This window comes from Mytilus californianus, unplaced genomic scaffold (assembly GCF_021869535.1).
Source record: "Mytilus californianus isolate M0D057914Y unplaced genomic scaffold, xbMytCali1.0.p SCAF_1, whole genome shotgun sequence".
NCBI classification, from domain to species: Eukaryota; Metazoa; Mollusca; class Bivalvia; order Mytilida; family Mytilidae; genus Mytilus; species Mytilus californianus.
In genome coordinates, this window is record NW_026262581.1 from 79,291,321 (window position 1) to 79,316,414 (window position 25,094).

Below are 25,094 nucleotides of genomic sequence, written 5' to 3' on the forward strand. Positions count from 1 at the left end.
TATTAAATTAAATGACTGAAACTTTTCAATGATGAATGAAATCCATCATTGACCATCCTTTATGTGTCATAACACAAATCGAGATAAAATCAACAAAAGTACAAATGATTCTACTATTTTCTGAGTATTTTACCACTGCATGTTCACATCTTTAACAGCCAACTTGAACAAAGAGCATTTTTGAAGGTGATTCTAAATATTTTACAACAGTTGGATTGTTATTATCTCAAGAAAAAAGCATGTGTCATCCACTTAGTTGATTTAGTACTGTTGTTGTATGAATGAACAACTGACAGACAGATACCATTTTGAAAAAGGACCATGAGAGATCTATTTCACCAGTCCAAAAGTAGAAATCAAGAAGAAAAAATTTAAATTTTACAATATTCCCTGTACTTTTTTTTATTTAGAGTAATTCTCCTGTGTAGCATCAACTTTGTGAAAACTTGATATAAAATATTTCAAATGATTGTTCATAAAGTTTTAGAAGTGGAAATAGAAGGTTATTTTGCTTTTAATCTATTATTATTGGGAAATGCAAATTCAAACTGATGTTTGAAATAAAACACGTATAAAGGAATTGCAAAATTTTAAGTTTTTTTTTAAAATTGTTTTACTTAAAAAGAAAGACAAAAAATAATTTGACATATTCCAACATTTAAAGGGCCCAAATGGTAAAAATCTCCCAAGATGAAGTTAAAAGACATAAATAATTCAATTATATAATGATAGAATATCCCCATTTGTTTTACCTGACTGACATATATAGGCTATTGTCAATACTGATTTCTCAAAAAAATCCTGAACTGTTTTTGCATCATTTTAAATTACTTTTTGAGACTTTATTGGAGATTCATTTAAATGTGATATATCTATAAATAGCATACCTGAGCTGCAACACCACCTTGTGTTATACTGCGAATATAAATGCCTTGACGATTATCCCGCATTTCTTCTACTATTGCAAAACCTAATCCAGACACTCCCTACATTAAAACATATACAATTCTTCACTTTAAGAATTCTATGAGCCTGGCAGTTACATAAATCATGTACATTTTTTCACTTCAAAAGCTCAACTATATTTACATATATCTGTGTTTTCTCCAGATTTTTTCGCATTTAAAATTTTCGATATGATTTTACCTGAATTAGCAACATGTATTCTGTTATTTAAGCTCATTCAATAACTCACTTTTCTGTTATTTTAGCTTATTGAATAACTCACTTTATCTTGGTACATTGTATTGCCAAACTAGTACCAGATTCAAAATATAAATATGATGTCAGAAAAGTTTAAAAGCTGGAGAAAAAACAGTTGAAAAATGCAATGCTGTAAGTCATATGGCTGAACCATACCAAGTCATATGGCTGAACCATACCAAGTCATATGGCTGAACCATACCAGGTCATATGGCTGAACCATACCTGAGATTTACAAACAAACTCATGATAAATGAATGCATAATAGCAAAATATATTTTCATAAATATGAAAATAGTATGAATTCATACCTGCCAACTTTTCAAAATCTCCATGGGGGATTTTAAGCGCAAGAGAAGATAATGCTCCTCTTATATTGTCATAAGTGTTTTTAATCTACTACTATGTTGTTTAAATGAATATGTATGTGCTTAAATACCCTTGTAACTAATTTGAATGCCTGTTTTGAGATGTTCAGTTTATATAATAAAGAATTTCAAAATTCAGGTCAACATCTCTCATGGGATATCCCCCATAAATCCGGATAGTTGGCAGGTCTGTGAATTGCTTAGCTAGCAAATCTATAAACAAAACAGTTTCAAACATAAAAATTCTATTAATATTTAATAGTAACCTTTAAAGTCTAAAAGAAATATTCCTTGGAAAAATATGTGCAATCAATGTATGGTCTGCTTTGTACTTCAAGGGTTCAAAATAATATACTTAGAGAGACATAGAAAACATGCACTTTAATCAGTAGTATTCCACGTGAATAAATAAAATACAATCCATAATTGGATACTCAATTTATCATTTAAAAACAATGTGACTAAGCAAGGACCATATGCTTGTCTTTTGACCAACTGACCATAACATCAATGGGCTTCACCCCTTTCCTACTTTCAACCACTTTAAAAAGTTTTATTAAAATCCAACAAGTGTACCTTAAGAAATTACACAGAAACTATTTTTAGCAGCTGTTACCTCAACCTTTGACCTATTGGCCAGAAAATCAATAGGATTTTTTCTTAATCTATATCTTCCATCTATGCAAGATTCATTTTAAAACAACAAAATAAACTCAAGTTACCATCTGGAAACCAATTTTTTCCAAAATATTAGATTTTTAGTAACAATGAACTTGAACTCTGATGCCAAAATCAAGTTTTATTTCTCCTCTCCTATAGCTTCTATCTGTATAAGCTGTGTTCCAACTAAGCAAAGGAAACTCAAGTTACCATCTAAAAAGCATTTTGCCATAAATATTCTATTTTTTGTTTAAGTGACCTATTTTCATCATGAGATCATCAATGTATTAAAATCTGGCCTAATAAGTTCACTACAAACACTCTTGTATATCATTAGCAATACACTTATACCTACCTTTTGAAGGGAAACTACTTGGACAACATCAAGTGCAGAAGGAATGTTTTCAGGGGAGGTAACTGGCTTCTTAGGAGGTGAAGGGGATGTCGATATATCCTACAATAACCATACATATATATCAACATGTTATAAAAGATCAAATTATTCTTATCTTCATTTTTATAACTATCACTGACAGTAAGAGATAGATTATATGTAATGGAATAATAAAAATACAGTAATCCAATGTACAATACTATCTCATCATTAATAGCTACACTATTAAACTGATCATAATATATTGCTATACATGTTGATTACCGTCTCATTGGTTTAACCAATCATAAGAACTGTCACAAGTGTTATCAACCTATATGTAGATTAACCAATCATTAGAACTGTCACAAGTGTTATCAACCTATATGTAAATACATTATGACATTAAGAACTGCTTGTGTAAGAAAATAATTTCCTAATTATGAACATATCTGAAAAGTACCGGTACTTCATGAATTTTTTCCAACAACCAAGAAAATTCTGTTGCTTCTTTGTTAAGGTCATGAGCAAAGAACTCGCTTCATTTTGGGATGACAGAAGTTATCTGTTAATAAATTGCAATGAGAATGAAAACTGTCAAAATAGATGAATTCTATTATTAATGTTGGATTTTAAGTTATAATTCTTTTGATTGTTCAATCTTAAACTGTATTATTTCACATCCCAAATAAGCATGAAATATTTGCCACTGGAAGTTGAACAAGGAACAATGAAACAATGTCTTTTTTATGGCTCAATAGTAACTGAACTTTTCAACATCTGAATCACTTAAAAATTCCCATGCATCAAAGTACAGTTCAATTAACATACAAAACTTTGACCAATATATCCCTCATCAATATTTGACATATTGTCTGCTAGATAGATGTTCATTATCTAGAAAGCAAAAATACACACAAGAACAGCATTCAAAACATAGGGCATAACTCTAGTAAATCAATCTTATCATAATAATACTCTTATTGTTAGCATTGGAAAACTTACAAAGCAATTTTTCATGTAAAAAGTAAAATAACTAAAATACCTAACTCCAAGGAAAATTCAAAACGGAAAGTCCCTTATCAAATGTCAAAATCTAAAGCTCAAACACATCAAACGAATGGAAATATTAATTTATTTCATATGGGTATTAAACTTTGAAATTTGTATCTGTATATTGTTGATATAAACCTTTGAAAAAAAGATCATGATGGTGCACCTGATGACGAATGTTATGCCTTTGATAAATTGAGCATGAATTTGTATGTTGTAAAATCTCCTTGCTCAGGGTTCTCAAAAGGAAATGAAGTGTATGGTCAAATATTTATTCACCTACACATTTTGAGAACCCTACTTGGTGATACTTTGTTTGTTTTATTATTTAAGCAATGATAACTTACTTCTGTGGAGCCTGGAGGAAATGATCTTAGAGGTTTCACTGCCATTTGATCTAAGTTATCTTCTCTTCTACAAAACAAAAACAATCATCCAAAAATAAGAAACAAGCCTGAATTATACAGATACAATCATAGAGACCTAAAAAGTTGAAACCTAAAACTGTATAAAGTTCATTAAGGAAACTATTGACTGAACTCTAGTGTGAGATACAAATCTTTCTTGTGTCTTTATATCAAAATTAAGTTTGTATATGAAGAAATCATTACCTATAAAGTACACAAAAGATAAGTATTTTCATGATGCTACATTCCTTTTATCATAAAGGTCATATTTCTGTCCATTTTGAAAATGATATATCCAAAACTGGGAATCAGACATTCAATGGTTGTCCTTGGTCAAATTTGTTGTCTGCCTGAGCTCTTATTATTCTAATATTTTGCTAAGATCATTGGTCTTATATAATAATTCTGTTTGAACTCTATGGGACCTTTATGACCTCTTGTGTGATACAAGTTTTTGCTTACTGTTAAGGAGGAATTCATGTAAATTAAATAAAATGCTCCGCTGGGGCACAGCTTGATACGACCGCAGAGGTCGAACCCTGAACAGTTGGGGCAAGTATGGACACAACATTCAAGCTTGATACAGCTCTGAATTTGGATTGTGATTAAATATTTGACACAGCATAGGTTTCTGACACAGAATGAATGTGGTCTAAGAAAATTTCAATTTACCTATTCAAACCATATCATTATTATTTGCTTTTATATATAAATCAGAAATAACCAATTTAAAATGGAAAATTTTAAAGAAAAAAAAAATGAAAAAAAAATCCCCCCTCCCCAAAAATTTATTGAACCCCCTTATGATTCATCACCCCAAAACTCAATAACAGCCTTCCCTTTGTGGTATGGTACCTTGCAGTACAATTTCAGAGAGATCCATACACTTGATCACAAGTTATTGTCTGGAAACTAGAAAAATGCTTGTTTTTTGGCCCCTTTTTGGCTCCAAATTCCTAAACGTTTAGGGCAATTACCCCCAAACTCAAACCCAGCTTTCCCTTTGTGATATGGAACCTTGTAGTACAATTTCATAAAGATCCATACACTTATACACAAGTTATTGTCCTGAAACTAGAAAAATGCTTGTTTTTTGCCCCTTTTTGGCCACTAATTCCTAAAATTTTGAGGCAATTACCCCCAAAATCAATCCCAGCCTTCCCTCAGTGGTATGGTACCTTGCAGTACAATTTCAGAGAGATCCATACACTTGAACACAAGTTATTGTTTGGAAACTAGATAATGCTTATTTTTGGCCCCTTTTTCCTAAAAGTTTTGAGCAATTACCCCCAAACTCAATTCCAGCTTTCCCTTTGTGATATGGAACCTTGTAGTACAATTTCAGAAAGATCCATACACTTACAAACAAGTTATTGTCATGAAACTAGAAAAATGCTTGTTTTTGCCCCTTTTTTGGCCCCCAATTCCTAAAATTTTGAATCAATTACCCCCAAAATCAATCCCAGCATTCCCTTTGTGATATGGAACCTTGAGGTACAATGTCAGAGAGATCCATACACTAAAACACAAGTTATGTCTGGAATCTACAAAAATGCTGATTTTTGGCCCCTTTTTGGCCCCTAATTCCTTAACTGGTACCATAACCCCCTAAATCAATCCCAACCTTCCATTTGTGGTATTGAACCTTATGGTAAAATTTCATAGAGATCCATTCAATTAAACTAAAAGTTAGAGTGCGAAAACCAATGTGTCTTCGGACGACGACGACGATGACAATGACGCCAACGTCATACCAATATACGACCGCAAAATTTTTTTGCGGTCGTATAAAAATTAATGCAATGTTCATAATAAATTTTACATTTCAGTGAACTTTCCATGATTTGTATTAATAAAGTCATGTCTTAATTTCCAATTTAAAATACTTTTTTCCAGCTTTTAAAAGGAAAATGTTAGTTTGTTAATAATTTAAAACCCCGGAAATGAAAAATCCGTAAATCTGTATGTATCGATGTATAAGCATGGTACACACTAGGAAATATTTTAACTTTTTATTCTCTATTGTGGGTTAATAATATTTTCTTTTCATAATTTTCAACAAAAATGTATTTATCTTTAGCAAGTATGAAGTGATGACAATGCAAACATATTATAATTAATGATTTTAAGCATGATTTGTTCCACATGATAATTTTTTTGTCAGGAAATGAGATGCTTTGTAGTTTGAATGTAACACCAGATTATTTTGTAGAAGATCAAAAAGGATAAAACACAGCTTTTATGCATCCATTATCTTCTAAAATGAATTAACTTGAGTTGGGTACAATTAGTTCCTCCTCAACCTTGTAAAATATCCATTTTTTTTTTTACATTAACCTGTCATCAGAATCACTACAAAATGGAGAAGATATTGCAATTCTGAAAACTTTAATGTCTCAAAAAGGGAATAAATAAGTTTACTATTATTGAAGTAGGGACATTGGACTCGGACTTCTCTCGTGCTGAGTTTTACTGTACGTACTGTTGGTGTTTGTTTTTTCTACATTGGCTAGAGGTATAGGGGGAGGGTTGAGATCTCAAAAAACATGTTTAACCCCGCCGCATTTTTGCGCCTGTTCCAAGTCAGGAGCCTCTGGCCTTTGTTAGTCTTGTATCATTTTTAATTTTAGTTTCCTGTGTATAATTTGGAGTTTAGTATGACGTCCATTATCACTGAACTAGTATACATATTTGTTTAGGGTCCAGCTGAAGGACGCCTTCGGGTGCGGGAGTTTCTCGCTGCATTGAAGACACATTGGTGGCCTTCGGCTGTTGTCTGCTCTGTGGTTGGGTTGTTGTCTCTTTGACACATTCCCCATTTCCATTCTCAATTTTATTTTTTATACTATTGCCTACAGAGTTTGAGGGATGATATTGCCTACAGTGTTTGATGGATGTTATTTCCTACAGTGTATGAGTGATGTTATTGCCTATAGAGTTTGAGGGATGTTATTGCCTACAGAGTTTGGAGGATGTTATTGCCTACAGAATTTGAAGGATGTTACTGCCTACAGAGTTTGAGGGATGTTATTGCCTACAGAGTTTGAAGGATGTTATTGCCTACAGAGTTTGAAGGATGTTATTGCCTACAGAGTTTGAAGGATGTTATTGGCTACAGGGTTTGAAGGATGTTATTGCCTACAGAGTTTGAAGGATGTTATTGCCTACAGAGTTTGAAGGATGTTATTGGCTACAGAGTTTGAAGGATGTTATTGGCTACAGAATTTGAAGGATGCTATTGCCTACAGAGTTTAAAGGATGTTATTGCCTACAGAGTTTGAGGGATGATATTGCCAACAGAATTTGAAGGATTTTATTGCCTACAGAGTTTGAAGGATGTAATTGCCTACAGAATTTGGAGGATGTTATTGCCTACAGAGTTTGGAGGATGTAATTGCCTACAGAATTTGGAGGATGTTATTGCCTACAGAGTTCCTTTCTATCATATCATTCTGCTACAACTACTGTAAAATGACCAATTGTTATGATTGAATTATTTATACAACATTGGTGTGTTAAAAAATAAAGCATATTTATTAATCAGCATTGCCAGACTTGGAGCTTTTCTTATATGAATGCATCAACAGAGATATGGCAAAACTATATAACTGCAATGTTGTCAAGAAAAGGTTAAAAGAAGAGAAATAAATAGGTTTGCACTATTTCTTTATCCTTACCTGACTAGAACTATTTTTACCACATTAGTTGATACGCTTTTGATGATAGCCGAGGCATTCAAATGACTTCTGCCATATAGCACCTGCCCATTAACCTAAAATTATAATCAAATTCAAATTTCAAATCAATACTTTCTCACCAAGAACAATGAAATTTGAACTTAATGCACAAATTAAGCAACAATAACGATTTATTTTACATAAGTGAAAATCTGTTGGCTTTATTCTTTTTTAAATTATGTTTTATTTCAACTTTTACTAATATATATGTCTCAGATTTAAATTTAATCAAAAGAAGCTAGAATGTATGTTATTTCTAACATTTTATGTCTGTTTTAATAAAAAAAATGTTTTGAGTTGACCAACTGATTTCAACTTTTATTGCTTTTTTAATCAATGTTTCAGTTATAATAGCCAAAGCTGACTTCTAAAGAGAAAGTTATTAAAGTTATTTATTTCATTTGAGCAATATTTAGTATCTTTGAAATCTAACTTTTACTTGGTAACCTCAAAATCAAAAGGGCCGTAAATATGACCATATATAAAAGTAAGTTTCCAATCCAATATAATGTATATGAGTAAGCATCCTGAGACAAAAATGACTAACAGACTAATTAGTCAAAAACAATATACCTCCCTCCCCTTAACTCTGTAGTGTGGGGTATAAATTAAGGGGTACACATTCTTGTTTTCTTGTTATCTAAATAACAGGATCAAATTTGATTCATTTAGAGTAATGTCAAATACTTTTACTCTTTCATCCTGAACTATACCCAATTGTGCAAAAGGTACTTTTCCTGGCATAAATCTTAGAATCTCTAATTCATGAACAATTAAGAATTCAACTGATACCTCTAATAATTCATCTCCAATTTCAATACGTCCATCTTTAGCTGCCACACTTTCTGGCTGGATACCAGCCACGAACACACTCATTGTGTTACGATCTTTGTTCCCTGCTAGACTGATCCCTAACCCATTGCCTCCTCTAGTTAAGTCCACTAAATGAACTTCACCTCCTAAGTCACCATATCTTCTGAGAACTCTCTCTGCAAAATTAAATACAAAACATATGTAATCAAATGATCTCAATATAGAAATATGGAGATGTGGTTTGATTGCCAATGATACAACTATAGACCAAAGGACGAGAACATAAAAAACAAAAGGTCACCATATAATCTTCAACAAAGAGCAAAATCCATACAGTATAGAAAGCTAGAAAAGGCCCTACGATAACAGAATATGATCCAATTCATAAGAGAAAACGACAGTCTGATTTATGCTTATATTTTAAAATGAAAAATAATTATGGCAGACAGCAACACACAACAAACACTTGACTACAAACATCTAGTTTGAGACAGGCACATAAAGAATGGTGTAACAGTTCATCATTAGAACAAATTGTTAAATCAGTTGAAAAAAGATTGACTCATCAGAGTACAAAGTATTTTAATACAAGAGTGCACACGCTGAAATGTCTCGCCTTCTTTACTAATCATTGATATTATGTTGATAGTCCTAAATATAAAGCTTTATTACAACTGTCACATAAACTTAACATTAACCAAGTAAACTAAACATTGACCAATGAACCATGAAAATGAGGTCAAGGTCAGATGAACCATGCTAGGCAGGCATGTACAGCTAACAATTCTTCCATACAACAAATATAGTTGACCTATTGCTTATAGTTTTAGAAAAACAGACCAAAACACAAAAACTTAACACTGAGCAATGAACCTTGAAAATGAGGTCAAGGTCAAATAAAACCTGTGTGACTGACATATAGATCATAAAATATTTCCATACACCAAATATAGTTGAACTATTGCATATAGTATTAGAAAAAAAGACCAAAACTCAAAAACTTAACTTTGACCACTGAACCATGAAAATGAAGTCAAGGTCAGATGACACCTTCCAGCTAGACATGTACACCTTACAATCATTCCATACACCAAATATAGTAGACCCATTGCACAAAGTATAAGAAAAACAGACCAAAACACAAAAACTTAACTATAACCACTGAACCATGAAAATGAGGAGAAGGTCAGATGACACCTGCCAGTTGGACATGTACACCTTACAGTCCTTCCATACACCGAATATACTAGACCTATTGCTTATAGTATCTGAGATATGGACTTGACCACCAAAACTTAACCTTGTTCACTGATCCATGAAATGAGGTCGAGGTCAAGTGAAAACTGTCTGACGGGCATGAGGACCTTTCAAGGTACGCACATACCAAATATAGTTGTCCTTTTACTTATAATAAGAGAGAATTTAACATTACAAAAAATCTTAACTTTTTTTTCAAGTAGTCACTGAACCATGAAAATGAGGTCAAGGACATTGGACATGTGACTGATGGAAACTTCGTAACATGAGGCATCCATATACAAAGTATGAAGCATTCCAGATCTTCCACCTTCTAAAATATAAAGCTTTTAAGAAGTTAGCTAACACCGCCGCTGCCAGATCACTATCCCTATGTCGAGCTTTCTCAGACAAAAGTCGCAGGCTCGACAATAAAAATAAGATGTTGAATGATTGCCAAATAGACAACTATCAACCAGAGACCACTTAACCAGAGACCAAATGGTGTAGAAGTAAGCAACTATAGGTCATCATGTGACCTTGAACAATGAACAAAACCCATGCCACATAAGAAGCTACAAAAGGCTGCATATCCCATAGCAAACTATATAAGTTCTTTTTAAACACGTTTCCAGGACTAAATCTTAAAGCCCCCTCAAATTCAAAGTACCATTTAAAGATGAATTTAACTTCACATTTGTTCAGTACTTTCAACTTAAACTAATATAAGTAAAAAAAAATAACGCACCAGAGGGGAAAAATGACATAAAAACATTAGTTAAAAGTTATCTGGCTTTAATAGACTTGAAATATAATCCAAAGTTTGAGCCAATTAATAAATGTTATATAAAAATGCTATATAACACTTCCTGATTACAATATTGTTTGACCCTAATAAACAGGATTCAATTATTTTCTACAGTGCATTACGAACTCATATTCTATATAAAACTAAAGGTTGTGACAAATTAACACAGATCTATCAATATCTCAATGCATGGATTCTGGGAATCTTGGAATTAGAGCAGGTTATGTTACCACAAATCATGTCATCTTATACAAGTTTTTTAACTACATCCTGGTTTAGTACAGTGATGTCATGTCTGTTATCACTTTAAAACTACTGCAATTAAATGTTTTTGTTTGTCTACATTAGGGAACCAGACAATCAAACAGACAAGATGATCCAACTACCTATATGGACTAGCTTGTTAGCAGATTTCAGAATATGAAAGAAGCTAGATTGATTGATTGATTGGTGCTTATGTCTCGTGGCAAATATTACATGCCTAATCAGGATGAATGAGCATATTGTGCTTTGTTCTCGACTGAAATGCTTAGTTTAGACTTATCTTTCTGATCCACTAGGTTACAGTTCCCTGTGCCCAGACAAGTTGTTCTGTCCTCAAGGATTTGTGTGCTTTATAGAGATGCAAAAAAGATTAACTAAAAAGTCTTTTGATTAAACTTGCAACCTGTAGCACTCTTGAAGAGTTATACTACCAAAAATCAACTTTGGTGGTATTCTGACCATAGAAGTGGATGTTAAATTAGAATATTTGTGGGTTCAACAATCTTTCATGGTTTAAATGGACACAATAACAAATATTTGTTTTCAAATCTAGTATCATTTTTGTAGTTTACAATAACAGTGGTCTTGCTGATTAATAACAGAATACTTTTTTTTTTCATTTGATAGTCCAATTTGTTTCAAATTGCTTGGTCAAAAATTCCAGAACAGTAGATTTTAAATAAACACTGTGCTTATATTAAGATTTTATGTAAACATGGTAACTGGAAGATCTCCTTCAGGGGTAAATTTTCTAAAACATTTTTCAGTATTTGTAGATCTTGTCCTGCTGATTACTTTTGCTTTGAAAGTTTCTATCTGTTATGGTTTTCAAGATAAAAGGCAAAAAACATGGTAAAAATCAGCATTTGACTGACGATTTGGGCAATGTTGACTTATATGTAAGACTTCTTTTGCTGATTATTTTTGCTATATGAAGTTTGTATCTATCATAATTTTCAAGATAGTAGACAAAACGCAAACATAAGTATAAATTGTCATTAAAGGGTAACAACTCCAATAAGGAGTTGACTGACCATTTCTTCCAAATGACTTATTTGTAGATCTTGTCTTGCTGATAATTTTGGCTTCAAAAGTTTCTCTTTATCTATTACACTACAGTTTTGAAGATAAAAGGTAAAAACAGAGAAAATCTATTGGTCATTTAAGGGCAATAACTCCTAAAGAATTGGTCTGACAGTTTTGATGTAGCTGGACAGAAGGTAGATCTCTCACCATTCTGAACAATTCTGCCCATGTCTGATTTTTTGTAACTAAAGAGTTTTTCAAGACAATAGACAAAAATTGCATTTTACTCCTATGTTCTTCTTCTTAGCCATGTCAACCATGTTGGTTGGCAGGTGGGGTCGTCAGACACAATTTTTATACTAAATACCCAAAGCAATATTGTGGCAAACTTTGGTTCCAGTTGGCCAAGTAGTTTTAGGTGAAGATTTTTGTGAAAGTTAAGGAAATGGTGACTACGGATGATAACTGCTGACAGACGCCAAGTGATGAGAATACAATACTTGGCCAAAAGAGGTGAGCTAATAAAAATTATATGAAAATAATTTGTTAAATCTTACAGAAAAAAATGTTTGAAGAGGGAGACACAGGGAGACTTCTTTCAACAAAGAGGGATTGACAGCTATGTAAATGACATTTAATCTTATTTCTTGTTTGTGCAATCTGAGAAACACAGCAAAAGACATAACTGATGATTAATTTTATCAGACTTCAAGGTTACAAGCCAAGGTTGTACAAAAAAGTTTAAAAACCTTGATAGATTACTGCCAGGAAAAGATAGAAATGAAGATAGGATGACCTGACAATGAATACAAAAATCTATGGCAAGACACCCCACTATCTCATGTCAGAAATGAAAATATTTCAAAGCTGCTAATTCTGGAAAAGTAATACTGGCTAAAAAATACTAAACGTAGTTTCCTGTTGTCAGAAAACCTCATTAAACACTCTTCACTACTGAATTGATAAGTTTTACACTATGTTTTCTGATTAAATTAACAGACCAGATAGACATCAAATAATTACAAAGATAATCATACTTTTCCCTGATGGATCAAAGTCACATCTTGATGTAGTAACAGACCTTGAGCTACTGAAGCTGACAAGACATTCATGATGTAGCTCTTCACACAGAAGACAAAAAAAAAAGAAGAAGGAAATTCATCTGTAGCTCTTCACACAGAAGACAAAAAAATCACACATGAAAGCATAAGGGAGGTTACATAAAGATATTTAGATGAGCTAATTATTTAAAGATGAAAATTATGAATTTGAAGATGTAAAGCTGTTTCAAAATGATAGTGATCACGATAATATTGGTTCTGAGTAATAACTGTATGACTGTGACATAATATCTAGATGTGGAAATTAGAGGTCTTGCAAAATGACCTTGATATAAAAATGAATGCATTGTAAATTTGCTTTTAATTTATCTAGATTGATCCAATCTTATCACCAGCCAATAATTTTCTGTATGTGGATATTCCTATTCTTTAAAAATAAATTCAATATTGATTGAATTAAATATTGAATAAATGTGTGCAAATTTTTAATCAAAGCAGTTCTGTTTGACATTATTCCACTGACATTTGAAATTAAAGCAGATATGATTAACCTTTTCTGTATCATTACACAAAATTTAGCAAAGTTCAAGTTTCAGCAATCACAATAATACATCTATACTCTTTTTATCATTCACTAGATAGGGTTATTATGAAAGGACAACATCTATACCTATATTCATATGATAACCTTGGATTGTATCATTGTATATCTTTATAATTAGGCTTTTTCATTACATGCTTAAAATATCTATTTCTATAATAGTCATAGTATTTGATAATGGTTGTTTGATTACAAATTATCAATGTAAGTATTTCTAGATTACCAGGGTTTACCATAAATCATACTAAAGTACATTTGCATCTGATTATGTAAATACCATCAAAATGAACATATCACTACATGGTTGCTTCAAACATGTTAAAGATCAACAATTGTAAACCATATCTTTATCCATTCTGATGAGGTCATCCCCTAAAAACTCTTCAAAGTACATATTTTTGCCATACTCTGATCATTCCACCTCTGCCACACTAATGACAATCTATGAAACAGGAGCTCTGGTCATTCACCCTGTGTCACACTAATAACAATCTTAGAAACAAAAACTCTAGTCATTTGAGCTCTGCCCCACTAATAACAATCTTTCAAACAGAAGCTCTAGTAATTCTAGCTCTCCTTCCTACTAATAGTAATATTTGAAACAGAGGCTCTTGTCATTCCAGGTCTTCAACAATCATAGCAATATATGAACTTGAGGCTCTGATCATTCCAACTCTGACACACTGATGGCAATCTATGAACAGAGGCTCTGATCATTCAACCTCTGACACACTAATGGCAATCTCTGATCATTCCACCTCTGCACAATTGTGACAATCTATGAAACAGAGACTCTTATCATTCTACCTCTGACACTCTGACACACAAATGGCAATCTTTGAACAGAGGCTCTGATCATTCCACATCTTGTTATTCAACAGATCAAGACTAATAGGCATGTAGAGGGTTGAGATAAAAAAAGATATAGTACATATTACCATGCCAAACAATTTTATAATATCTATTTTACATTAATCTAAACATTCAGGTTAGATCAACTGAGAGTCATAAACATACATTTTGGTCAATCAGGCAATCACCTTGGGCTTTTCTATTGGAATGCAATGTCAGCGTAATAAATCACAAAATCTTAGAATTACATCATAGATCTATAAGATATAATATATATAAAGAACAGCTGTTTGAGCTTTTGTTTTACCTTTAAATATAATTCAGTTATTTTATATATTTTGCTTGATATGAAATAAGATGTGGTATGATTGCCAATGAGACAATTAACCGGCAAAGGCCAAAGAACAATGATGTAAACAACTACAGGCATTGTACGGTCTTCAACAATGAGCAAAACCTATACCTATAGAAAGCTATAAAAAGCTATTCTGTTGAGTTCCTTTGTACTCAGTATATCTACGACAGCTGTCCTCAGAAAGAATCTTTGATCTGATAAAAGATCCTTTTTATTGATTCTAAGCCATGTTTTAATTTCCAAAAGCCTTTTACTTAAAAACTATCAATTAAATAAGTTCCCCATAAAAAACACATTTGTCATTAAAAGACTTTTAGGCATCAGATATACATGACTTGGAAAACAGTAATCAGAGCATATTTGTCAAAACAGACTTCAGTTCAACAACCAGCTGCATTTATTATAGAATTTATAATGCTGTTGCTTTTTTTAATTCATTCAAAATGGCAGTCACATTTTTAGCAAGAAATTGATGAAATTTATTGCTTATCTAAAGACATTGGATCTAAATATGTTATTAACATTTTGAATATGAAAGTAAAACTTTAAAGACAAAACTTAGTAAGAAATTGTGTAGTGATATGAAAGCACTTTCATCCTATGTGAAAGCAATTGTTTGTCATATAGGAAAAAATTTGCCCAATGACGATGTTACAGCTCATAAAATATTTATCAAATTTAAATAATAATTATATGCAGTTTGAGGTCAAAAGTGTTTCATCAATTGGAAATTCCCCTTTATATTTCATATAAAACACATATTTTTTAAACATTGTTGAAAGCTTACTTCAAGTCCGACTTTGATGAAAATTCAAACTGTTCAACTCAAATGTGTGCAGTTTTTTATGGAAAAGGACGCAAGATAGGTGTATGGACAGATAAGGAAACAAGACAAGTGTATGGAAAGACCAGGAAACAAGACCAGTATATGGAAAGACAAGAAAACAATACAGGTGCACAGACAGACAAGGAAACAAGACAGGTGTATAGACAGACAAGGAAACAATACAGGTGTATGGACAGGCAAGGAAACAAGACATGTTGTATAGACAGACAAGGAAACAAGACAGGTGTATAGAAAGACAAGGAAACAGTACAGGTGTATGGACAGGCAAGAAAACATGACATGTTGTATAGACAGACAAGGAAACAAGACAGGAGTATAGACAGACAAGGAAACAAGAAAGATGTATGGACAGACAATGAAGACATTTGTATGGGCAAAAAAGGAAACAATACAGGTATATGGACAGACAAGGAAACAAAACAGGTGTATAGACAGACAAGGAAACAAGACAAGTGTATAGAAAGACAACGAAACAAGACAGTTGTATAGACAGACAAGGACAGACAAGGAAAAAAGACACATGTATAGACAGACAAGGAAACAAGACAGGTGTATAGAAAGACAAGGAAACAATACAGGTGTATGGACAGGCAAGGAAACATGACATGTTGTATAGACAGACAAGGAAATAAGACAGGAGTATAGACAGACAAGGAAACAAGAAAGATGTATGGACAGACAATGAAGACATTTGTATGGGCAAAAAAGGAAACAATACAGGTATATGGACAGACAAGGAAACAAAACAGGTGTATAGACAGACAAGGAAACAAGACAAGTGTATAGAAAGACAACGAAACAAGACAGTTGTATAGACAGACAAGGACAGACAAGGAAAAAAGACACTTGTATAGACAGACAAGGAAACAAGACAGGTGTATTGAAAGACAAGGAAACAATACAGGTGTATGGACAGGCAAGGAAACATGACATGTTGTATAGACAGACAAGGAAACAAGACAGGTGTATAGAAAGACAAGGAAACAGTACAGGTGTATGGACAGGCAAGAAAACATGACATGTTGTATAGACAGACAAGGAAACAAGACAGGAGTATAGACAGACAAGGAAACAAGAAAGATGTATGGACAGACAATGAAGACATTTGTATGGGCAAAAAAGGAAACAATACAGGTATATGGACAGACAAGGAAACAAAACAGGTGTATAGAAAGACAAGGAAACAGTACAGGTGTATGGACAGGCAAGGAAACATGACATGTTGTATAGACAGACAAGGACAGACAAGGAAAAAAGACAGGTGTATAGACAGACAATGAAACAGGGCTGATTGACAAGGAATGTACTTAGAATAATTTCAACACTCCCACATGTCCTAAAACCTTCAATTAGGATTTTATCACGATCATATCTTCCCATAAAATATTGTCATGAAACTAAAGAAATATTAAAACTGGTTTATCAGTGAAATAATTGATTAATTTCTACACATGAATCCTTGATGACAGGAAAATAATAGGATTACATGACATATACCGGTTAATTAACCGCACCCAATTTTAAGAGATTTGAGGGATCAATATTAGAAAATCATGTAGCATATAAAATATCTGTCTGTTGTTACAAGTGAAATCTACCTTTTTTAAGAGCCTGTATTGTTTACTAGTCTTCATTTTCAGGTCTCCTAAAAGAAATAATTTTCCCCCAATATCAAAAGTTTCTAAAGATCTCCCAAAATACTTTGAAGAACAGGGCAGTGAAAAGGTAAACGAATTCTCAAGATTTTCTTCATTTTTCCAATTAGACTTCCCAATGTGGCCTTTTTGGTTGGCAAATCAGAATTAAAGTAATAAGCATGATCTATTCCTCAAAAAGACTTTTCCTGGTATAAATGGTCTTATTTGGTGTACGATTCTCAAGAAGATAAGATCTTTAATTTCCCACAAACATCAATGTCAAATAAAGTTCTCACTAACAGTCATACTGGTTTAGGTTCAATACAACAGTATCACCAATAGTCAAGTAACTTACAAAAAAGCTCTACCATCATAAAACAGATTTGCCTTTTGCTTTTGGTTCAGTTGATCTTATAAAATGATAGTAAGCATAATTTCTATGAGGATGAAATTGTATATGTAGAAATACTAAGAGGGGGTGGGAAGTAAGGGGGGGGGACATACTTCTCTTATAAAACACAACCAGTCTAGCTCCTTTTTGAGTTCATATGATGATCCCTCAGTTTTATTTGTTACCTTGGTAAAAATCTTCTTAATTGATATATAAGATCTTAACATCAGTAAATTACTATTGCCTAAACTCATCACTTTTGGTTAAAACTAAAGCAGTTTCAATTATTATCAAGTAATTTAAAGAATTATTAAAATTGATCCCTAGATGTTGGGTCTGTGGTTCATTTAGTGAAGTCAACTGACTCCAATATGGCTGAACGATCTAGAAAGCTTCGCAAATCATGGCAGTTTTGAGACTCATGCAATAATCGGCTAATATAACTTTCATAAAATATGCATAGCTAAAACAATTAAATTTCTTTTATGATATAATCACTACCAAAGAAAACAAAACAAAATTCATAAAACTCTTGTCTACAAAATCCAATGATTTCAGTCTAGGAGTAAGAGAATGAACTGACACCAAGGATCAATAACAATTAAACTTATCAATGCTTTACTTCATTTAACACGATGTTTCACAATCAAACAATTTATAACTACACTTAAGCTGCTTTCATTTGTTTGTCTGGATTATTGTATTTTCCATGAATTATAGCAACATGAATACAATATGGAATCAAATTTGTCAACTCTGAACACTGGAAATAACACATTAAGTTACGGAAATGCTATTTCATAAATATTCATATGACAATATAGAAAATTGGTTGAACTGTTGCTCTCTCTTTCCGAGAATTTGATAGCCAAATTCCCAATATATGAAAACTGATTAAAAAATAAAAATACTTAATTTTCTTTATAGTTTTTTTTTCTTTTCTGATGTCATCCCACATTAGCAGAGCAACAAAACTCATCTAATCAATTAACACTTTTAACATTGACTTCTTTTGTTGTTGATAGAAATATCTTTGTTAAAGCAAGTTTGGGATGACAATTAATTTCATAAAAATAAGAAAAAACAAAAATTTGCATGTTTTATGACGTTAAGATGATTTTGCCAAAAAAAAATCACTGCATTATCAGAATAGCAAAAGTTTAAAGGTCTGAACAAAAGTCCAGATGAATGCTTAACATAAGAACACACTGAATATATATGTAATTTTCCCTATTGATTGGTCCTGTTTTCATCTCTATATCTTTATTGACCTCAGTTCAGTATGAAAGTCTCAGAACAGTACCACGTTATAATACTTAACTTATATCTTCCTCAAATATTTCCAGCACCAACATCATGTTGCCAGACAAGAACTTGTGAAACATTCAAATTTGACCATTACATACACTTCCTATACTTGTTTACAGAACCTTCAATAAAAGCTGGAATTGTATGTATAAATGCATATAAAGTGGCTGTCATTTGCAGGATCCATCTTAACCATATATACATATAGTCAGTATTAAGATTGTGGTCGGTCTTTATTTCAATTGCTCACACAGAAAAATTAAATTTCCCAATGGTTTAGAAATTTAATCAGTTAAAAGTTTATATATCATTTTGCCATGATCAATCAACCAAACTTCACAGTATATCAATATTTTTTTCTGGTAAATGACTTGTGGAGTAACAAATTGAAAAATAACAACATGTAACATGATAAGAACATTTCTAAAGGGTCATTTTTGTTAGGCTGCTGTCTAATTGATATACATTCCAGTGGGAAATCTAGTGACAAAATATTACCTCCCCTGTAAACACTGAAAACTACATCTTCTCAATGTTTGTCCCATTTTAGCAAGGACGCTATCAATTATGGATTCACGGGGAAAACATTCTAGTGAATCATAAAGTTAAAATAAAAACAAAACTTCCATTTAATGTTATCATTTCCCTCCTTAAGTAGCAAATGACAAGTACAGCAGGCTATAGAAGCTTGATGTAAAATTGGTTTAAAATGTTGCTATGCGAATAAATTCCTTGAGTACAAACTTCAATTTATTTTTTGGAAATTTAAAAAATTAAATTAGATTAGATCAGAGAAAGTCAGGGAAAAAATTCCAAAGGAATTGATTGATATGCAGCAAAGATTGCCACTTTAGAAATTAAGTTACTAAGCAAATTCCAACAGGCCTTATCTCGATGCAAACATTGAATGTGAATAGATCGAGAAGACCGCAAATACAGGTACAAAAATTGAGACGACCTTTTCTTAAAATTGTATAAAAAATAGTAGAAAGAATCCTACTTTATAAGAATAGTTATCTTTAATTTCTTAACCTGCACAGACAGACTTTCATAAATTTTTATATTCACGAAAAGACAATATTTCTCTATTGAATGTACATGTGACAAGAGCAGACTGGTGTGCTCGATAACTTAGGTGTGAAATTTTTTTTTATCAATATGCAGCAAAGATTGGCATTTATTGAATTTCAGTTTCACAAGCTTCTAATGCAATTATCTCCATAAATACTGCACATATAACATCTTGTATTTGCATGTATATTTCTAATAACACAGTTTAACAAATAATTTCTTTAAAATGTACACTTATTATTTAGAAATAACTTTTGATCAGTATCGTCACAGGCATTGTTTTATCATTGACTTTCTCAACTCTATCATAAGAAGAGTGAATTTTCTTTTGTTTTCGTTCACTAGATTTCTCACTGTATTCTACTCCTGAAAACTTGTTTTCTTATTCATTATAAAGTAACACTGGTTTGGAATGCACTTGGAAGAAAAAAACATTTCAGTTTATTCATGTGTTACAACTAAACAATCTGCATGCATACAATTTTTGTGGCACACTGAATGTCATGTTTGCTTATTTGTTTGATAATGACCATAAAAATCAATATTACCTTTGTTTATTAACCAAATTAACATTTATTACTAGTAATTGGATTCATTTATGTTTTGATCGAAAGAATTTCTAAAAGGTAAGTAATACACCTTCAAAATGTACGATAAACTATCTAACAAAACTACCAGAAATAGTTTCTATGGTAAATCTCTGATTTCTGAGGTTTAAAAAGTTGACATTTAAGGAAATTGGAAACAGCAACATTAACTATTCTGCTTAAAATTACCAATTTGACAGTTGTTTAATATTGTACTCTGACAACAAAAATAAACAATAATGGCATGAACTTTTAAACACCAATGAAATAAAATTCAACAGCCAAAGAATAAATAAATTTATTTGTTACTGCCAATCAAGATCTTTAGTTAGTGAAGTACTAATGTAGTTCAAGGCTTTTGGCAACTGTTTACAAATCAATTGCACTCCTGTAGATAAAAGTCATTCCTGTAGATAAAAGTCATTCCTGTAGATAAAAGTCAAACACTGTGTCAAAATTTATGTTTCTTTATCCTTCTTTCCACATACCAAATATAGTTATCCTATTACTTATAATAAGAGAGAATTTAACATTACAAAAAATCTTAACTTTTTTTTCAAGTAGTCACTGAACCATGAAAATGAGGTAAAAGACATTGGACATGTGACTGACGGAAACTTCGTAACATGAGGCATCCATATACAAAGTATGAAGCATCCAGATCTTCCACCTTCTAAAATATAAAGCTTTTAAGAAGTTAGCTAACGCCGCCGCCGGATCACTATCCCTATGTCAAGCTTTCTGCTACAAAAGTCGCAGGCTCGACAAAAAACCAGCACAAGAAAATTAACAGGTTAACAACCAAAAAACCTCACAAGACTTGTTGGGTGACATCATATCACTGTCACAGGTCACAAAAACTCATATCTAGAGGTCACAAAACATCAATGAGACAGCAAACCACTATCACAGGTCACCAAAAAACTCATATCTAGAGGTCACAAAACATCAATGAGACAACAAACCACTATAACAGGTCACTAAAAACTCATATCTAGAGGTCACAAAACATCAATGAGACAGCAAACCACTATCACAAGTCACCAAAAAACTCATAACTAGAGGTCACAAAAAATCAATGAGACAGCAAACCACTATCACAGGTCACTAAAAAACTCATATCTAGAGGTCACAAAAAATCAATGAGACAGCAAACTACTATCACAGGTCAGTAAAAAGTCATATCTAGACTCAAGAGGTCAAAATGAGGACTTCATTATATATATAATGAAAACTTGAAAAAAGGGTAAGCATAGGGGGCTTTTCAAGTTTTCACAAATCAGCATTCCTTTTCTGAAATTCTTTTTATAAATTCATAACTTTGGTCTCCTATTTATAATAGACAAGAGGCTCTCAAGAGCCTGAATCGCTCACCTGTATTTCAGAGAAGATTTTTAAATGTTAGCAAACTTGATGAACAAATTGTGTAAAATTGTCTTTAAAGGGCAATAACTCCTTAAGGGGTCAATTGACAATTTTGGTCATAAACTTTTTTGTAGATCTTACTTTGCTGAACATTATTGCTGCTTACAGTTTATGTATATCTATAATTATATTCAAAATAATAACAAAAAACTGCAAAATTTTGTTAAAACTACTAATTCGGTGGCAGCAACCCAACAATGGGTTGTTCGATTCGTCTGATAATTTCAGGGCCGATAGATCTTGACCAATTAAACAATTTTACCCCATGTCACATTTGCTCTAAAAGATTTAGTTTTTGAGATATAAGCCAAAAACTGCATTTGACCCTTATGGTCCGAGTACACAGTTATTTCGTAGTGCATTTCTTTTAGACAATAAATGAAAATTAAAAAAATCCCACCTGTGCTTTCTCAATAATATTTTTACAGTGTGTTGTACTACTTTTGGGAAAAATTATATCAAAATTATAGAAAACTTCATCGGCTCTAACTCAAAATATGGACAATTTCATGTTAAGGGGGTCTTCAAATCTTTTGACAGCTTCCGAAGTGCTAATTTTTAACATTTTTCAGCTGGACCAAATCACTACTTTACTTTAAAATTCATGACCCAAATATTTTTACAGTGTCATTTCACCCCCCTACTTACTATTTGAGTCATAAAACATGGAGAAATAAATTTGGAAGGGGTATAAAAAAAATCGACAAGTAACACACTGTCCACACTAGGGACTATATTCGTGGACAACGAAAATCAAAGGACGATAACTGTGTACCCGGACCTTATGTTCTATTTTTAGCCATGGCGGCCATGTTTGTCGATGGAAACAAACTTGGGATACAATTTATAAACAAGATACCCTAAGGAACATTTAGTTAAAGTTTGAAGGTAATTGGCCCAGTAGTTTCAGAGAAGATTTTTAAATGTTAGCAAACTTGATGAACAAATTGTGTAAAATTGTCTTTAAAGGGCAATAACTCCTTAAAGGGTTAATTGACAATTATGGTCATTTTAACTTTTTTGTAGATCTTGCTTTGATGAACATTATTGCTGCTTACAGTTTATATATATCTATAATAATATTCAAAATAATAACAAAAAACTGCAAAATTTTGTTAAAACTACCAATTCGGTGGCAGCAACCCAACAATGGGTTATTCGATTCGTCTGAAAATTTCAGGGACGATAGATCTTGACCAATTAAACAATTTACCCCCATGTCAGATTTGCTCTAAAAGCTTTAGTTTTTGAGATATAAGCCAAAAACTGCATTTGACCCCTATGTTCTATTTTTAGCCATGGCGGCCATGTTTGTCGATGGATCAAAACTTCGGATACATTTTATAAACTAGATACCCTAAGGAACATTTAGTTAAAGTTTGAAGGTAATTGGCCCAGTAGTTTCAGAGGAGAAGATTTTTGAAATAGTTTACGACGACAGACGACGACGACAGATGACGGACGACGACAAATGCCAAGTGATGGCATAAGCTCACATGGGGCCCTTCGGGCCCGGTGAGCTAAAAAGGGAAAGTCCATGTTTCCTATGAGAAATTCATTTGTATGAAGAAAAAAAAACCAAAACACACAAGGTGACCAATGTCATTAGATAATAAAGATTCTCTGAAAGATTCACTGACATCCAGCACTGGTTTAGGAAGATTACTTGATATGAACTTAGGTGAACAGACAAATGGAGTTATATACATTAAAAATGTTCCTCGTGCTACAAAGAAAATGTACTGTGAACCAACTCATTTTAGCATTTTGTATTTTCTAGCTGACATCATAGTGATTCAATTTAAGAAATAGTTCTTGCATGCCATGCTCTAAGCTCATTTTAACATGGGTTGGCATTATATTTTCAATATCTTTATACAAAGCATTAGCGAGGTGTAAAATGTTGACAAATATAATGCCTACTTATATTAAAATGAGCATAGAACATGGCATGATAGAATTATTTCGATTATAATAGGAAAATTTTGAACTTTTGTACTTCCAAGAAGACCTTTAAGCCAATTTGAAAGACAGCCATTTTGATTCGATGAAGCCAAACCCTGTAGAAAATGAACATTTTCACGATAAAAAATGAACAGTTTTCCTGTTTGCATGGTTTTACACTAGTATTTTTTGGGGCCCTTTATAGCTTGCTGTTCGGTGTGAGCCAAGGTTCCGTGTTGAAGACCGTACTTTGACCTATATTGGTTTACTTTTATAAATTTTGACATGGATGGAGAGTTGTCTCATTGGCACTCATACCACATCTTCTTATATCTAGATACATGTTAATTTACGCGTGCAGCCCATGTTCTTTGGAATTAGAACATGGCTTTGTTTCCAAACGAAAGAGGAACGGCATATTAGAATTAAAGATTTTCTAACCTTTGTCGATGCATTAATATATGGGAAGATTCAAGTTTGATATATTCTTGACAATTACATTAACATTACTTTTGTTCTCATGCAAGTTGCGAGAATAAATTTCTAGCCAATTATTTGCTTTCCAGTATAATGTATATACTCCACAAAATTGAATCAAGATTTAATTTCACTTAAAAATATAGATCTAATATAAAATTGGCTTTCATTCTAGTTTTATTGCCAATTTAATATTCCAACTGCTATTATGTGAGATTAATAATAAATATGGCAACATAAAATTTCTGAGTTAAAAGGAAAATTGAAGTAATTTAGTCAAATCCAATTTAAACATTTTTCAAATCAAAATACATGGATGTTTGTGATCCGAGTCAATCATATCACAGTATAGATCTCGTGTCCATGCACGCTTCTCTTACAAGAATTTGACAACGCTCTTTTTTACATTCCGTGTTGATTAATGATTGATTGTTTGTATTTAACACCACTTTCAGCAATCTTAGATATCTCATGACTGTCAGGTTTTTGTTGGTGGAAAAGCCAGAGTGCATAGAGTGAACTATTTCCTTTGGCAGGAAGCTGGCAACCCTAGTCAATTAAGATCGGAGTCAAACGCACCTGCGGTAAGC

General features: G+C 32.4%; 1 protein-coding gene across 8 annotated transcripts in view; it reads right to left on the minus strand.

The window, feature by feature from the left end:
- The window catches only part of LOC127707937 (multiple PDZ domain protein-like), a 189,105-nt gene that overhangs the window by 26,770 nt on the left and 137,241 nt on the right, over window positions 1–25,094 (minus strand). For all 8 annotated transcript variants that reach the window (XM_052212723.1, XM_052212752.1, XM_052212715.1 and 5 more), the window contains 5 exons: window positions 8,594–8,790; window positions 7,742–7,836; window positions 4,005–4,071; window positions 2,587–2,685; window positions 888–986 (listed from right to left, as the gene is read on the minus strand). In XM_052212723.1, coding sequence (XP_052068683.1) covers window positions 888–986; window positions 2,587–2,685; window positions 4,005–4,071; window positions 7,742–7,836; window positions 8,594–8,790 — 557 coding nt within the window. The remainder of the gene's footprint in view (window positions 1–887; window positions 987–2,586; window positions 2,686–4,004; window positions 4,072–7,741; window positions 7,837–8,593; window positions 8,791–25,094) is intronic.